The 18389-nt window shown below is 41.9% G+C and overlaps 1 protein-coding gene across 5 annotated transcripts in view; it reads right to left on the reverse strand.

The window, feature by feature from the left end:
- Pkn (serine/threonine-protein kinase N) overlaps positions 1-18389 on the reverse strand; it is a 111450-nt gene that overhangs the window by 32422 nt on the left and 60639 nt on the right. For all 5 annotated transcript variants that reach the window (XM_019059959.2, XM_072302006.1, XM_072302008.1 and 2 more), the window contains one exon: positions 2707-2822. In XM_019059959.2, coding sequence (XP_018915504.1) covers positions 2707-2822 — 116 coding nt within the window. The remainder of the gene's footprint in view (positions 1-2706; positions 2823-18389) is intronic.

The raw sequence follows: 18389 nt of genomic DNA on the forward strand, positions 1-18389 counted from the left end.
GGAACTACGATTACTGGCTCAGTTTAGAAACAACGTATGTACCATTAGTAACCCTATGAAAATTAGTGTCTTGGCGGATGAGCCAGAAATTTTGGTTCCCAATTGCAAAATGTAGTCTATCTAAGGATTTACATCACATATTCCCATCGACGGGAGAAAAAACCTCAAACCACAAATCCTCAAATTAAAACTTTTCATACAACAGCTTAGAGGAGTGCTCTATTATCATCTTGGGATGAAAAATTCCAAACATGTTTAACCCTCAGATGCCCAAGCCGAGTCAAACTGGGTAAAAATAAACCACGAGGGAACTACCAAAAATTTGCTGTGTACTCGCATCAATTTTCGGGAATTTCGACCACAGCTCCTTTCCACACTTTCTGAGGTCCTCACGTAAAATAAACACGGGATTCAGTTTTCATAGGGGGAGATATTTTCGATGAAAAATGAGCCCCCGTGTTATTTTCCAAAGGGGCCCCATAAAAAGGGCACCAAGCGAATCAGCCAATTAGCGACGACTCGTTAAAGTAGGGGGTGCCACTCGGTCCGCAAATCAAATTGCTGCTATTGTTTTCTCTATAGAGCCAATGTGTTCTTAGACGAATTCCCTGACTTTCCCGACAAATTTCCCGACTTTTCCAGGTTTTCCAGACCGCCGGAAACTCTCCGATACTAAAGTCTGTCACATTTACGAGCCAATCATGCAGTGATGAGACAACAAGCGAGAGTGGTGCAGTACGGATTCCTGGATCTCATTAAGAGCGTCATCCCGCGTTTGAAGCATTTCACGCCGGCCGGAGAGGTTACATCGTGGCATTGCGCGGGAGGACTAATTGGGTGGGAGAAAAATTTCTCCCAGACAGCTCGACTCCAGTTTTCAACTGTTTCTATCGAGCATGAGACAATCATTTTGTCCTGTCAACAGTTACAGCAAAAACACTTTCTCCTCGGCTCTTCGACGGTTCCCCTGTTTCTTCGCCGCTGATTTTTTACGGTCGTATTGTTTGGACTTTTCCTCCTGTTTTCGGAAATTCAACATTATGGCACATTGCAATTGGCAAATTATTTAGTCATTTCTTGGGCTTTTCCCGAAGGGTGCCTCTGATACTAATTTTATGAATATATTATATACCGCATGCGCGGTTAGGCTAGGGCTAAGCTGATTTTCTTAATTTTCCTGTTTTTGGGGAGTAATACAAAGGACAAGCAGAGGTTCGGAAAACCCTCCGATTGTTTGTGGTTATGAAATCGTTGACGTGAAATTACAATTTCTGAATTTGCCTTTAGAAAGAGTCTTAATATCAAACTTTTCTGATTCTCACGGGCCCTGACTCAAGAAATTGACTAAATATCAACGGGAGGTTTTCCTAAATTCTGCCGTGCTAAGAAAAAACACCGTATGAACATTCGAGAGTTGCCAAATTTCGCCGGATAAAATATGCATTTTTGAGGAATGTTAAGCATATTTTCCCTTGAAATTTTCAGACATTTTAGATTAAATTGCGTGCAAAATTGTCCGAATATCTGGAGGAAAAATATTCACGTATTTTTCTAAAATATTCCTATTTCACCCGAAGAAATTTGGTAACGCCTGAGGGTTTATACGGCGTTTTTCCTTGGCACGGTAGAATTTTCCTCGAGGCCCTTGCTCAAGAAATCGGACCACATATTTATAAAGTTTTTTTCCTTTAAGTTTGCAAGTTGCGCTCATCCCACTTTCTAATCTTCAACTAAAGAGCTAAAATTTTAGAGAATCATAAAACTGGATATAAATATGTAAATATCAATATTATTGCCGCGCGTTTCAAGTTCGAGTTCCGGAGGGCGGCATCATCCCGCAAGAGAGCTTTCTGCGAACTGGGGTCGTAAAATTGGCTCCTTTCGAACGGCACCGGTTGGCCACGCACCACGCGGAGCTACGGGACGGGTGGAACGAGAACTTTCTTGTTAAGGCCCTAGAACGACTGCGGCGGCATTACTTCAAACAAGATAAAAAAAATAACTATGCGGGGAACATCGGGATTACCGGTTCAGATTAGCGGAGCGATAACGCCAGCAAGTGGGACTACGGCTTCCTCGACATCGCATTAGCCGGGAAAAATAAAATAAAATGCGTGAAACACACCGACAGCGACAGTGACGGCAACAGGCCAATTTGCAACGAAGTTTAAAATCCAATACGATACATGCAGGCGATTGATCTAATTGTTGTAATCGATTTAGAAGGGTGTCGAGTATTTGTTAATTTTGAAAAATCCTGATAATTTCCTGATATTTTGTAAGATATTCCTGATTTTTTCATTTTGCAAATTCCTGATATTTTCCTGATTTTTCTCATAAAAACTATATTTATTGCATAAATGCATGCGGAAACTACATTTTCTGATTAGAAGTTCTTATGATTAGAAACTGGTATAAATACAGTATTAAGTACAGGCGCTGAAAATAAACGGAAAATTTTGATTTCGCAAAGACGGCGACTCTGCGATGAGGCCTTCACTATAAGACACAAGCGCTACAGGTGAGAAATTATCGGTAACCAAGACGGCGCGACGACTCCTGGCACGATAGGCAAAACGCAGTAAGACTTCTCCGCTGAGGAGATTCGTGTAAGGAAAATTCCTGATAAAACGTTCGATTTTTCCGATTTTCCTGATCGGCCAAAATTCCTGATATTTTCCTGTTCATAAAACAAACTAGTCTTACCTTTAATTCTATATTTAGCTGCTTTTCTAACGACACTAAACGAAGATCGTTGGCAAAATTTGAGTTTTCTTGGTTAGAGGATGTGGTAAGGCCAGCCATTGGTGACAGTAAGGTTTCTGTAACAAAACAAAAAAGACATTGTATTATTTACATGCTTTCCAGGAAGATTCAAATGCCGGTAATTACTACAATACACATTTAGATGAAAATCAGTTTTTGTCAGGGTAGAAAGAATGCCGAATGGTCGAATGTTCAAAAGAGAATTACAGGGTTACTATTTGGGGGGGGGGGGGGGGTTCCCATCTGTGTCTAATCTCAGATGATTAAAAGTGATATGATGAATATTAAAACATCTTTTTTTCCATTCGTTGTAAGCAGGAAAAAAAACGATAATATTGATTGCCCGATTCATGCTTAAACATAGAGATGCATTAATGCGCTAGAAGTATTTCTACTAGAAATCTAGTGTAGGTATACTTGCTTGTCGTAAATAAGGTTTACGTGGTCCTCAAGGTAATGCAAAAAATCAAGATCAATTAAGGAGTTAGCTTTTCTGTGGCGATTAATTTTAATAGCTGTGGATCTTACAATAGCAGCTGTTATTTTTTATCCTCGTAAAAAAGAAAAACAAATACTAGAAAACCCCGAGAAAATGACACTCCGACAGGAAGTAAATGCGAGTTAATTTCGAATAACCATGAACTTCAAACTACCATTCGTCGAGGTTTCTTGTCAACATCCATCACTCCGCTCATGGCATTTTCGATGTTCTCGCAGGATGACAACGCGTTTCAGCAAACGCTGATGAGGAGTTGGTCATGCCGTCCAGCTACAAGACTACACGAAGGAAATTGAGCCGTGGAATTGATGAAGAATCTCGAAAACCATAATATGCTTTAGGGTCGTTCATAAAATACGTGACGCTCCAGGGGTAGACGGGGGTTAAAGAGAGCGTTACGCCATTTTGTTTTCACATATTAAGATAAAGTAAGTCGGCCAGGTTAGCTTGCAATTGGCGGTCGGCGCGTCTGACCCTACACCAATAGGTCCCGAGTTCGAATCCCGGTGGTGGCGTCAAATAAGCACGGAACTGACGAGTAGATCTGCAGGAACAGATTCTATTCGACCTTAATCCCTGAAAATTTGAAAGCGGGAGCATGGATGTGCCAAAATCCCCCTGATGTCTACTGACAATAAAATAATCTCTATGTTCAAAATCATGACTATAGATTCCTAAGTACCTTCCTTAAGTACCTTCGTCACAAAAACATTACGAGGGGGAAGGGGGTGGGTCGAAAAAACCCGAAATTTGCGTATTTCATGCATTGCTGGTTACCAAACTCCTTATTGTGGGCTATCTCACTACACTCGTCACAGTGGCAACTCGTAACTCGTTGATAACACCGTTTTTCCGCCATTGAAATGTATGTTAAACAATCGATTCAAGGGAACGCAGCCTGGCCCAACCAAAATCGATACTTTCACTGTATTTAAATAGATTTAAACAGCGTTGCCAAGTTGCAAAATCGCCACTGGCTCATCAATACAGTGAACTGCTCGACGAAAGCTCCAAGGATCCACCCGAAAGCTCGCATAAAATCCGCCAGGGCCGAACAAACGCTCGAATTAAGCAGTGACATCGGCAGTAATAACCGCGGCGAAATGGCAAAACGGGGCGGTGGGGGAGGGGAGGGGGGGCGTGGGACCAGGCCGACGAGTGGTTCCCCAGCGTTGCCGAATCGCCTCAACATCGACGGGCAAACCCAAAAAACTACGGGGTTTTGGGCCATGTTCGGCAACGGGGCAGCTGGAACACCTATGGGAACCGGGGAAGACGAGGAGCGGACGAGACAATCGCGAAGACGTCATTGTGTGTTTAAGGAGTAAAAATCCGCCGCACTGGGGAAGAACGACGTATGCGTATTCCAATGTTGCCAAATATCCCAAGGTAAAAAATCCATTTGTGCGAAAAGATTAGGATATTCCCCGTCGCGGTTCGTGTGTGCTTTTCAAAACAAAAATCGGGAACTTTTCAAGGAGTTCTAATTATTGTACTTCTGAATTTTAAGGGTCTTTTAGGGATTTCACGGAAAAAAAGTGTTAGGGGTTATCCACTAAAATTGTGGTACTACCATAATTTGTTGGATGATACGGACATTTCTAATTAATTGCGGTAGAACCACAACTCAAGTTAGGGTAGTACCGCAACATTTGGATTAGTAACCTAATTTATTGGAGTACGGCCACGATTAATTTGTCTACTACCACAATTAATTCGTCTACTACCACAATTAATTGGATATGTCCATATCACACAACAAATTCGTGATTTTTTTTTATCCGTGTTGTGTAAAGTTTTCTAGACATTTTACAAGGATATGCAAACAAATTTTTAAAATCTTCAAGAATGCTTCAAAACAGGAGATTACATCTTTCTGTGCCTTAATTTTCTGTTATACCTTGTCTGAAGAAGTAAATGAATGCCGTGTATTTAACTGAATTTGACGCTTCGAATGACTCCAATATACATACATATCAAGCCGCTACCTCAGCGCACTAGCTCTTTACTACATATACTCCATACTCATGACTCCAATATACAAAGTATAAAACGTTAAATTTTTCGAGGGGGTTGCAGACGAAACGACCGGATGATGTTAAATTCAAGGACTTTCAAGAATGTGAATATATCAGAAATTTTTCGAAATTCAAGAAACTTTAAAACAAAGCTTCGACGACATTCGCGGAGTTTTCAAGGCATCGTGAGCTCTATTTCTTGAAATGTTCAGATCAGCAGTGGCGAAGCGTGATCGATCATCGATATTTCCCCATTTGAAGCTATGGTAAAGAATCGATTGTTCAGGTGTTCGTTGCGAACACCCTGTATATCGATTTTTTTCCATAGGTTTCAATAGCAGATCAATCGATATATCGCAAATCACGCTACGCCACTGAGATTAGATACTCACGAGGGGAATACACAAGTACAGATATTCAATGGCCTCTCAAGGCATTGCAGTGAACCCTGCCCGTTGAAGTGTACGAATATACTGGCTTAAATTGCGAATAAAATCTATCTGACAATTCAGCGACAGATATTGAAGTAATTTCCATAAATTCAAATTTAAGCGGGGGAATGTGGCAACGTCCCAAAGTTCATACGGCGTTTTTTCTTTCGCACGGCAGAAATGGAAACGGGCCGCAGTCCCTGATTGAGCCAGGAAGCGGCGTTCGTCGCTCGAAATCGGTCCCACAGCTCTGGACTCGGCACGCTACCACTTACAACGAAGACGTCAGGATGAAACGTCCGCAACGTCGAGGTTCATGACAGCTTTTCAAAACCACACAGAGGGGGAAAACACAATATATATTGAAATATGGGCCGAATTGAATGCCTAGGACTGAAATAAGGGCGCATCTCGATCACGGTATGAGCTGCGGAAAGCTTGGAGTTAAATGGGGCTGATATACTTGAAATTGATAAATAAAGCGATAGACAAAGAAGACATAGAAATTATAGAGCGATCCTATTGGTTGAAATGGGTGATTCTTATAGACTAATTGTAAGGGTGTAAATGATGGATTAACTATAGGGTTTATCGTGGGTTGCCGTTAGTTCGTCTTTCACCAACCTCCTATGTCCATTGCAATCACCCGCTTCCACCAATAGGATCCGATCCCTGCATATCCCTTTTGCCTATTGCTTTGTCTATCGATTTCAACAAGCAGCCCGCAGTTCGTACCATGCGCAGTGCCCCAGTCTGGGGACTTGGTTCATAGGTCTCTCCTGCTAGGAGGAATTCCGTGAGATTCAGTTCCGATCGCTTAATTACCCTAACCACGTAACAATTTCTCCGGTCGGACGCGGCATGCGTGGGTTCCCTCTTATTTCCATCGAATTACGCCCTCTTCAGAATTCCGACTGCCGCGTCCCGTCCCATCGCGTCGCCCGGTTTGTTCGTACCTTTTGTCACGCCTCACGCACCCAACGGCACGCACACGCCACGCGGCCCCGGGACCCGGGAGAAAGCTCACCGAGTAGGAGCTGCTCTTTATTTTCAGTTTCACGCTGGATGTCTTCAACCCTATGATATAGACTCGGGTCTAAAGAGGGACTAACATGTGTCACATGACGACACGATTGAAATCGGAGGAAAGAGAAGCAGAGAAGGTGTGAGAAGGAGGAAAGGAGGAGGAGGGAGAGAAAGAGGGAGGGGAAAAGGAGGAAGAAAAGTAAGAGGAAGAAGGAGAAGAAATTTATGAGGAGGAATGGGAAGAAATGTAAGAGGAAGAAGAAAAGTAGGAGGAAGAAGAAGAAGGTAAATAGGAGGAAGAAGGAGAAAATTTAGAGGAGGAAGAAGAGGAAAATTTAGAGGAGGAAGAAGAAAAGTAACAGGAAGAAGAAGAAGAAGAAGAAAATTAAGAGGAGGAGGAGGAAAAGTAAGAGGAACAAGAAGAAGAGGAATAAAAAAGGAAGATGAAGAAAAAAGAAAGAGAATAGGGGGAACAAGAAGAGGAACAGGGAGAACAGGAGGAAAAAGGGAGGATGTGGAGGAAGAAGAGGAAGAAAAAACAGGAGGGACAAGAGGATAGTGGAGGAGAAGCGGGAGAAGAGACAAAAGAAGAACAGAAGGAACAAGAAAGAGCCTTGGAGAAAGGGCAAAATTTACGTCGCTTGATGTCATGAAAATTAACTTATCAGCTGTTTATTGGGGAACATAATAACCAGCTTGGCGAGACTTACGGTCTTGATAGAGTTTTCTCTGTGCGAAAGTCCCTGCTCAGGGTTGCTACAGAATTTGAAAAATATACTTCCCTGGCATTTCCCTGATTTTCCTGACAACCTTTGGTTTCGCCAACCTGAGTTTCCTGTTGTAAACTTCCCTGACAATTGAAGATATGCCAGATCGTTAAAATCACAAAATTTAAAATAGTCCTCTGGCAAAAGTTGCTGTTCGAAACGTCAAACTCATTCTTGAAAGCAAATAAAGGTCACTTGACGATTTTTCCCTTGACATCTGCAGGTTTTCCCGGTGTTCCCTAACTGTGGCAATCCCGCCTTCTCTCTTGAACAGTTTCACATGGTAAAACCGACAATGTGCTCCCGTTTCAAATTGTAAGCGATATCTTTGTTTTTCGATTAGAGATGTTACAAACAACTTGCGCCTAAATTTTGCGGAGTATGCAATCCGAGCTCCCTCGGGTCGGAACAGTGGTATCCGGCCGCCGACGCTGCGTCCAACAACTACGTACGTAAATAGTCGGAGGAAGTGGAAAGAATCGAAGAACAGAGGCATTCTACGCCGTTCTACGACCCGGAACGGATGGGAAAAGTTAATCGGGTGAAATTGAAAAATCGAATTGAACACTGAAGTGGGAGTAAAGCTCGTCACGCGGGATGTGAATCGGTCAAATTTACAACCCCACGAGCATATTTTACGATGAACTATTTTATGCACGAGTTCTTACGGGGCTCGGAGCTTATTGAAAAGTGAATTTGTTAGGTTTTGACATGAAGCGGGTCACATCGCCTCTCCTCTGGCGTAAGGCCGTATGTCCATTTCCACGTGAGCCCAGTTTTACATATGAGTCTAAGATTTCTGGGGCTCATTCGGATTTCGAGATACGGCTTTACGCCAGAAGAGCGGCTTGTGCATCGCGGGATCGTTGGTCCCATGCCAAAACCTGACGCCTGCGAGTCCCCCCCAAGTCCTCGAATCGCTGTATCGGACCCGTGACTGGCCAGCATGTACACAGATTTCCCAATTTTCCGAGAAAGACCCGTGGACAAAGTCGGGATTAGAGAGTTTGATCTAACGACCCCACGACGAAAATGTGTGTATTAAGGCGGGATCTACTATGGTTGCTAAAGAATTTGGCATGATAATAACCTGACATTTAATAAGAATGTTATGCAAGATGGTTGGAGAGACATAATATAAAATATTGTTCATGGAAATATATTGTTTTGTTGGTCAATAGAATACGTGTGGCTGTACAAATAGTTTTCGTCATTTACGGCGACTGCACTGGAAAAAAAACCACATTGGATCTAGAGTCCAGACTCTCGAAAACTTTGTCAAGAAAAAATACTCTTGATTCAATCAGATTTAAGCTTAAATCAAAACAAAATCCGCTCAAATTAAGAGGCTTGGTTCTTGATTTAAGCTTACATCCGATTGAATCAAGAGTAATTTTTCTTGTCGATGTTTTAAGAGTCTGATTGACTCTAGATCCAATGTGTTTTTTTCCAGTGTGAAGGAAGCTCTATCCTTCGGATCCTCAATTTTACGAGGGTTATTTCTAGAAAGCAAATCAAGGTAATTCAACAATTTCTCCCTGTCATTTCCCGATTTTTCCGAGAGTTGCGTCCCTAGTCTACTCGTGAGATGGAGACAGAATGACAGGTTTTCTTGGATTTCAAAATTCCCGGAGCTTTCAAGCTACGGAAAATTCCATAGCTTGTTCAAATTTTTTTTTCTTTTTATTTTTTAATTGGCATGCTTTTTCATGATACTCTTTTTCACGAAGAAATTGTAGCGTGAAGTGTGTTGACACTGAAAATATTCAAAATTCGAGAACTTAAGGAAAGGCTGCACTTGATGCACATTGTGCATGATCCACAGATGCAGTTAGACAATACCAGAGAGAGAGAATGTTCTCGCTTTTTTCCATATTCTTTAAATTGCTTACATGCTTTTATCATAGAACTTTAAACATCAATAATTGATAATAACATAGATATTGGCATGTGGTGAGCAACAAATTGGTGGTAAGTGTTACAGTAGAAAATAATTAAATTTTTCAGGCGGACGAGAGAATTTCAAGGTTCCGCAATGAAATTTGCGTTCGTAAATTAATTTTCACACTAAGACCCGATTAAACTTTTATATACATGCGTAGGTTCAAATAATATTCCGTGCCAACAGCAACATGGACAACTGAGGCACGTTAAAAAAAAAATTAGTCTCAACTATTGGATTCACAGTTAAAGCGAGCTACAAGAAAACCTTGCGATTGCTGAAGTTGGCCTTAAGACAAGGTACGAATTACAGGATTATGTAAAGCGTTGTCTATTCAAAATTTCACGAAGAACGAATTACAGAACGGGAAGTCTGAAAATAAACTCTGGAACATAATAAGAGAGTTGGCGCAATCAACATTGGTAAAGGTCAAATATACAAATACAGGGTGTCTACTAAAACAGGCTGGTTAGAAATCAGTACTTTTACAGTACTTTTTCAGTACATTCCCAAGAAATTCAGTACCTCCTCAACAGAAAAATTCAGTCCTTTTTCATTACCTTCATTTTCACGAAATTCGAAAAATTTCAAAAATTTGACTTTCTCGCTTAAATTGCGACAAAAATGACAAACATTCCGGACCTTCTTCCAGAATATCCGCACTTTTTTGGTACTTCAGGACCGTTCTTAAAAAATCAGTACTATTTCCGGACTTTCGGCGCGGACTTGTAGACACCCTGAAATAGTGTATTTCCTTCGAAAAATACACTACTAATTAAACATCATACGTGTTTTGTAACTTTCATTTGATCAATGCTAAAAATGCTTGTCAATAACTTGTTCAGGTGTTGATTTCCGATCTTCCGGTTGTGTGAATAGAATTCTGAGTAGATGTGACTTTTTTTCTGGCTCAGACCTTGTCTAGCTTCCCGCTGTAGTTTTTATTATTATTTTCTTTCTTTTTTTGTTACAACGGAAGCTTCGTCGCGAGCGGGTTCGAGGACGCAACGTTCACTTTTATATTTGTTTGCGCTCGTCGTAAAACGCTCGCTAAAAATTACTTTCATTGCACACGATTGTAAAGAGACCCGCCTCACAGTCGGCCCGGGCCGGGTCAACGCCTGCCACCAAACAGTGCTCGCCAATAAATCCGTCGCTACCCTAAACGCGACGTAATTGCAATTCGAGTGGAGCCCTACCGTGCATTTAATTTTTATGGTGGCTTAGGGTTCACTTTAAAATTAACTTGGGATTTCACAGTTGAGTGAGGAAGCGCTCGATCTTGGGAATCTTACAACAACTTCCATGGGTTGGTAGCGAGATTATTGAACAACCAATAAAGGATAGTGCACAAATCTTAAAGCCCAAAATATGTACACGCCAGGATGAAAAATGAAAAAAGTGGTCAATAATAAGGCTGAAATATTAAAACTAATCACACTGTTAAAAATCAATGATTTACTCTGAGTGAATAGCCGGCGTGAAAAAAAAATCCAGCGCGAATTTCGCGCCGTACTCTGAGTGAATAGATCAGAGTGTGAATATCACCAACGACGGACGAATTAGTTGTCGTCTATCAACGCCGCGACTCGAAATTCAAATCCATGCTGCGGCAGTTCCGTTTTACGTTTGCCTGTCAGATTTTTACTCCCGCCAGAGCGCGAAATTTGCGCCGAGCTTATTTCGCGCCGGATCCATGCACTCAGAGTAACAGGTGGTCAAAATAGCAACAGAGTAAGCGTGAATTTCGCGCCGGGATTTTTAACAGTGCAGGCAGGACGTTTCGAGCCGTCATATACTAATTTTTGGTTGCAAAAGCTACTAAAGTTGTTAAAATATTGAGTGGTGTGGTGAACTGACTTCAATTGTTAGAGAGCGATCGCAGGGATTTAGTAAACCCAAATTCAAGGTTTATCAAAATCCACTTGTTGTTAACAAGATCACCTCTCAACTTTTTATAAATTTAGATTGCTTTTGTGGCTGAAAATGTGCTGAGACGGCTCTAAGCGTCCTGGATCATGGATGTTTCAATATTTCAGCATTTTTTTATCCACTTGTTCATATTTTATACTAAACAAAATATTCTACCCCAAAATTGCCGGATATTGTCATTTCGCCGACAGATTCACTTTCAATGGACCACCGACAAGATGAGAAACCAAGTATCACTAAAAAAGTTTTCTCCCCAAAGTATGTCATACAGTCCGCGATGGACACACGGATGATGAACCAATCAGAGAGCTTAATAAACAAGACACTGTCTCTATATTGGTACTAAACACACGACGAAGCTCACTGTAAAATCTGGTTGTTAGCAAAGCAACGAATTTTGCAATTTTACAACCTGGTTACCCCTGGAGGCTCCTCGACCGCAGGTTCGCGTCACTCTCGTAAACTACAGTGCAAAGCTAAAACACCGTATACATATCCAAATTTTGCCAAATTTCTCTGGATAAAATATTTCTGACGGAGAAAATATAGAAAGTTTTGCTTCTTGAGATTTCCAGCTAGGTTTGACAGAATCGCAATTAAAATTATCTTGGAGGTCTGGCGGGAAAAGATCCGAAATTTTCCTTAAAAATCTGTATTTCATCGGAAGAAGAGAGGCACAGAAAGTAAAAATAGCATAAAAGTTGGGCTGAAATGGGAAGTGGAGTGCGAGGTAACAAACACGGAAAAAACAAGACTAGTGTTGGCACTACTGGCCGTTTAGTGGGGAGTAGTTGAGGGCTGGCGTCTAAGCGCTGTACAGCTCAACACCGGAAGGCAGTACAAGTGGGCACTGAACATGAGTAGTGCTAATCAGATGCCGCGAGACGTAGTTGCGCTTAACAGGTGTAAATTCACCCATGTGACGTCGGAGTCACGATAGCCTGGTGGTAACGCGCTGGTCTTCCACCGGCGCAACCCGAGTTCGATCCCAGGCGGAGGCGTTTCATATTTTACGCTCGCTCCAAAGTCACTTTAGGGCTTGACACTACTTCTTCCTTAGTGACCCAGCCTCGAGCTGTTTAGTGCCCAGCACTCCTCTGACTTGCTGGCTCCATTTGATCTAACCCTCGTTAGTGCCCAGCACTAACATGTAGGTCCCAACCCTAAGCTCGTTTTTTCCGTGAACCCTTCGATTAATTCTGGTGGTCAAATTTTGTGCATAAATACATGAAGGACCAAAGCGTGACGTGATACTCGGGAATTCCTTAAATTGTATTAGGCTTGATAGGCCAGGGAGGGTGCCGGGGTAGTAGCCCGGGCCAGTTGAGAGATCTTTTAAGGTTATTTATCTTAGCACCCGCCCCTGAGCTCTGCTGGTCCATCCTGCCTGAAATCCGGGAATCATCAGTTGATTGTTCGACTATCGGATCGTTCTTTAGAAACGTTTTTTTTTTTTTTTTCTTTTTTCTTTTTTTTAGGGGGGGTTATGCGTCAACCAAGGTGGTTTCCGAAATCTGCGCGCAGACACCACAATCCTCAGAGAGATCTGCTCTACCGTCACTGAGTGCCCGTCTCTTTTTGGAGGAATTATAGTTAGCTTACAATGAATTTAGTTCCACAGGTACTAACAATGCACCAAGAGGAATGGACGTTTACTTTCCTGATGAAGGTTCCTTGCGATCGTCTCGATAAAAGTATATGAGGATTTATCTGTAACAATAGCGGATGTGAAAAATTACCTTTTCGAAATACGCTTAAAAAACTGATTTGTTCACACAAAAATTTAATATGTTTGGCTCTGGCATAATGTACAGATCTCGAAGATCACATCTCAAGTATTTTCTCAAAATTTTCTCGATGCCAAAACAGTTTTTTGAATGTATTTCGAGGAGGTAATTTTTCACATCTGCTATTGTTACAGATAAGTCCTCATATGTACATTCAGCCGGCTGGATCTCTTGTGTGCAACAGTCCCACCCGGCAACGTTCGAAGGCCCATGCGGCGTTTTACCTTTAGCACGGCAGTAAATACAGCCGGTTTTCTTGCGGAGAAAGCAAGGCCTGCTTAAGAGTGCTAATGTTAGTACATCAATTGTGTCCGATTTGCAGAACGGCCGGCTATTTCCGATCGGGCTGTGTGGGAGTCGAGCCTAGGGGTCCTGTGGCACTGCATTAGCGGTCAATCGTGCCATTTCAATGACGGATACTCGGCGACGTTTCTCAACACGCCGCGCGCGCTCGGGTCCTTTCGGGGTTACGTCTTGACCTCACTCGAACGCTCATCTTGCGCGCGGGTCATTTGCCGCTGAGAACATGTCGGACGGTCTTATTTATTCACGCAGTAAGACGTGTAGGAGATGTAATCTTTGCGTTCAAGGGCGCTACGTTACGGGGGAGGCGACAATCGGCAGGGTAAGAGTTCTGCCGTCGTAGCGAAGAGAGCCGTAAGTGCAAAATTTTCGAAATCGAGTTTTCTTCAAAATTCGTCTGAACTCTTTTAGATGAAATTACTGAGACAGCTAAAACAGCAAAATTCATCCTAATTAATGAAGACGAGACGTATGAGAAAGCCGTAAGTGCACAAAAAATAACATAGTTTTTTTCCAGACAGCCGCAGGTGCATGAGAGCCAATAAAAACAGTGCTTTCCAGTAAAGTGCCGTCCTCTTCTGCCAATTTCTAACCTGAAAATGTGTTTGTTGTGCGTCCAAAACGCAACCACGAAAGCATGTTGAAGATAACACTTACGGCTGTCTTGCCTAACAATAACCTAACACGAAACTGAATTTTACCTTTTTCATGTACTTGAATATAAAATCGGTCGAGTTTTAATCCCCCAAATGATTTCTAGGAGTCTTCCGGACGAATAGTGGCAATTTGACAAAGAACGGAGGCTTCTTTCAATAAAATGTTGCACTCAGAAGCTTCTGAGCCCGTTTTCTCAGAACTTCATTTTTGCACTTACGGCTCTCTTCGCTATCACGGCAGAGTTCGTCGCCTTCCTGACGTAAGGACGTAACTACACTGGGCGATGAGTCCTGTCGTCCATATAAATCAATGCTTTTCGGGGCTCATCTCTAAGTGTAGTTACGCCCTTATGTTGCGCCGAGTTGAAGCACTGGAAAGCATATACCGCCGCGAACAATACCGCCTAACTTAGCAATTTTGGCAAAAATGAGTTAGCGACTTTGCTGTATTCATCAGTATGAGATACGCAAGCTGTTGTCTTAAGTTTTGTCCAATTCTGTAGTGGAGCGCTTCAATGACGCTGTAATGTATGAAAAAATTGCAAAATTAAGCTTAAAATTACAAAAAGTGAGAAGTTTTCTCGTCGTTCTGCAACATCGTCAGTTTGGAGATGGACGGTATTGTTCGTTAGCAATCCCATTCTCTTATCGAAATTTCACGTATACAGTGAGGAAAAGTAACCAAAATCTTATATTAATATGGGAAGAAAAAATATGTGGTGACACAAGCTGTCGGTTGATTTTTTTTATGGTGTGCAATACTGCGGTGGATGACGTAATAGGGCGTCTTTCTAAATCAGCGATATTCCATCAGAGTTGAGCTTAGAAACTTAGCGTTTGAACAAATCTCATCATTCTTTGCTGATATGAGTATAAGCTGAAACTCAAAACACATTGGTGTAAAAAGCGCATCTGGTTCTTTAAAGCATTGGAAGGGCATGTTCTCTCAAAGTACGCGTTAAAATAGTTGCATTTTGTATCAAATCTCTACTTTGTACATTCTTCAAATGTTTTACGCTCGGGACTTGATTCAAATTTCGTCAAATTTGTCATTCGGAGAGCATCTCAGTTTGTTAGAATCGCGTTATTGATCTGTGTGACAGGAGCGTCCAAATATTGACTGAAATAGACGTCACGCTCGAGGAAAACGCAAATTGCATATGTGCCCTTATTGCGAGAGTCGTAGGCGGATCTAAGATTTCGCCTGCAAAATCGAGCGTATGCAACCCGGCCCTCCGCGGAGTTAAAATAGTTGTATGTCAGGTTCAAACCCAACTTGGAACATTCTTCCATTGTTTTTGCTATTTGACTAAATGAGGGAATTCACCTTTTGGCAAGGGTTTCATTTGATTGATACAGCGTTACTTCGTTTGTGATGTTTTTCTCTGTGACTGGAGCTGTGGATACTCGTATCGGAATTCCAATTCAATGGAAAATGGAAATGGTGAAATGGATTTCAAACAGAAAATCGTGTTAGTAAAATTTATTCTTAGATGGAAGAAAAGACTGGGATAATACTTATTCCTATTCACTTTGATACGACGAGGGCCTAAAACATTAGTGCCTTATCGGAGTCGTAGTCAAACTGTTCAATCCTCTTTTCATAATCATGCCATTGTGTTTTCAAATTGTTTGCTGAATTGTTTTTCCTTCTAACTTCCTCGATAATTCTCATCAGGCTGGCATGGCAGTGACGCAAAGCTCTAGGAGTTGGGCCACGAAGCAGCCAGGGGGCGGACTCACCCAGTGCTTGTTAACAAGCTCAAAGCATCCTCAGCTCATTTTTCGTATGAATAGTACAACATGGTTTCATACCGTTAAAATCTGCCCATATGAGTGTTGGTAATTTGCTTAATTTGTCCGATAATCATTTCAATACTCGTCTTCAAATCTCTTACATGTCTTCGGAAAAAAGTTCCTTCGACCTTTCGACTGATACGCGAAAGCGGGCGCCGATCACGCAACGCGCTTCCAAATCGGGAGTCGAACCTCGGACGTCCGCGTCCGTCGCACGGTGGACCGAGTCAATCGGAGAGGTCGGACATGAAATTTTTGACTGAGACTGCAAATTTCGATGTTCATTTTGTCGCATTTTAGATTTTAAGGGGTGCTTCTTGAAGAACATTTCACGAGAACACCAACGGAACCACTTTCGGGCCTCAAAGTTTTGTATAAACGGAGTTACGAGCTTTTAAAGTTTCCAAATTTTAACCGACCTCTCGTATTGACTCGATCCCATTGTGCGGCGTCCGGCGCTCGGGTTCGACTCGAGCAAGCCCCCCCCGAAATTCGATATCGGTTACAAACGGCAAGCGAACAAGAGACGCTGACCCAGGAGGGGGGCTGAGGGGGGATTACCGGGGGAGGGGGGGGGGGGTAGACGCCGAAAAAAATCGGCTGTAGTGAAAGTGGCCGCTAATCCCGGCACCCGGCGCGGCGTGTGACCCGGGACTTACGAGTCGCGCGGTTCCTCCTCCAGGCGTTGCCGGTTCCTCCGTCTGGAAATTCGGGCGAGAACGTCGTACACTGAAAAGAAAATCTCGGTGTATTTACTGAGAAAAGGGTAAAATTATCAAGAATTCAGGGTTCTTTTTGATCCCAGTTTTTTCTTGGTAAAATTACCATTTATGGAATTGGTAATTTTACCGAGAAATCTCGGTAAAATTATTGAGCTTTCTCGGTAATTTTACTGGACCTTGGTAAAAACGCCGATATTTTTTATCGACGGTGGTAGAATTACCGAGATAAAATGGCAAAGTTACCGGGAATTGATTACCAATAAAAGCGGTATTCTTACCTGAAAAAAAGTAAAAATACCGGTTTTTAGGTAAGCTTACCAGTCTGTCTTGGTAAAATGACCAAAAATTGGTGAAAAAAAAGTGAGATGGTAAAAGTACCAACGGGCCGTGGTAAAAACGCCGAGAATTTTTTTCAGTGTAAGAGCCTCCAAAGGTTGCTACTTTCCTTCTGATAAAATAGGGGGTTACGGGGATAAATTTTGATAGTTTACTTTTGACTTTTCGGAGAATTTTAATCGCGCTTGGATCTGAAGTATCCGAGTGTTTCGAGGTAAAATATTCGTGAATTTCAAGAAAAAAATGAATATTTCATTGAGGTAAGTTTGACTACGTCCAAGTGTTTAAGCGGCGTTCTTCCTAATCACGGCAGGATGGCCGATGAAACAGCTTTGGGGCAAGCCTTAATTTGGACCAGGTTCCACTTAAAGGAGCTGATTCAATGCGTCGCCAAAAAAATTGAACACAAAGGTGTGTTTATCTCAAGTTATGCATGGTTCGTTAACACGTTGGTTGCGCCACTTTATTGGAATTATTTGTCCTTTCATGCCCTGAACTTTCCGTGAATTTCAAGGGGCAGATTCTCAAATGAAACTACGAGGGTCCTCTTAAGCTCCCCTAGTTTGTCCAGGAAAAAACCCGCAAAAAACCAATGGATTTAAAGACTTTGATTTTTTTTTCATCGTCGGCTTGATGGTTAAGCGTGCAGCGGACGCGGACAGCCAAGTTTACACATATGCTGATCTCGGAGCGGAAATAATGAAAGGACATCTAAATACACAGTTTTCAGCGTCAATCATTGGATGAACTCCCTTATTTTGTCCGACATTTATCGTTTCCTAATGATCTGGATCGAGTAAAACAAGAAAAAGCCAAGTATTTTGACAAACAAAGGACAGGAATATGCTTTCTCATTTGAAAAACACCGTAAGCACCCAAAAAATAGTTGTTTTTTTTTCTTGCAGGTAGGGTAAGTATTGTCATCCCAGAAAACGACGAGAAAGAGGTTGAAATTCCATAATTTCTAGGCATTTTAAAGTGACCGCAGTCAATTTAACCATGCTAATCTGAATAGATATAAATCTTCAAGGGAAAAAAAAACACATTGTATCTAGAGTCCAGACTCTTGAAAACATTGACAAGAAAAAGGACTCTTGATTCAACCAGATTTAAGCTTAAATCAAAAGGCACTCCGCTCAAATTAAGAGGCTTGGTTCTTGATTAAAGCTTAAATCTGATTGAATCAAGAGTATTTATTCTTATCGATGTTTTAAAGAGTCTGGACTCTGGATCCAATGTGTTTTTTTCCAGTGTTGTCCCATTCAGAAGAGAGGGACGAAGATTTTGGACAGACGCTACACAGTCATATTTCTGGAAGAATTATATTGTTTGAACCAATTTTGCTACCACGGAATGGCGTTACTTCCTTCGCCCGGGAGACGACGCTTCATTTTTCAGAAAAAATCG

The sequence above is a fragment of the Bemisia tabaci genome, chromosome 6, assembly GCF_918797505.1.
Source record: "Bemisia tabaci chromosome 6, PGI_BMITA_v3".
NCBI classification, from domain to species: Eukaryota; Metazoa; Arthropoda; class Insecta; order Hemiptera; family Aleyrodidae; genus Bemisia; species Bemisia tabaci.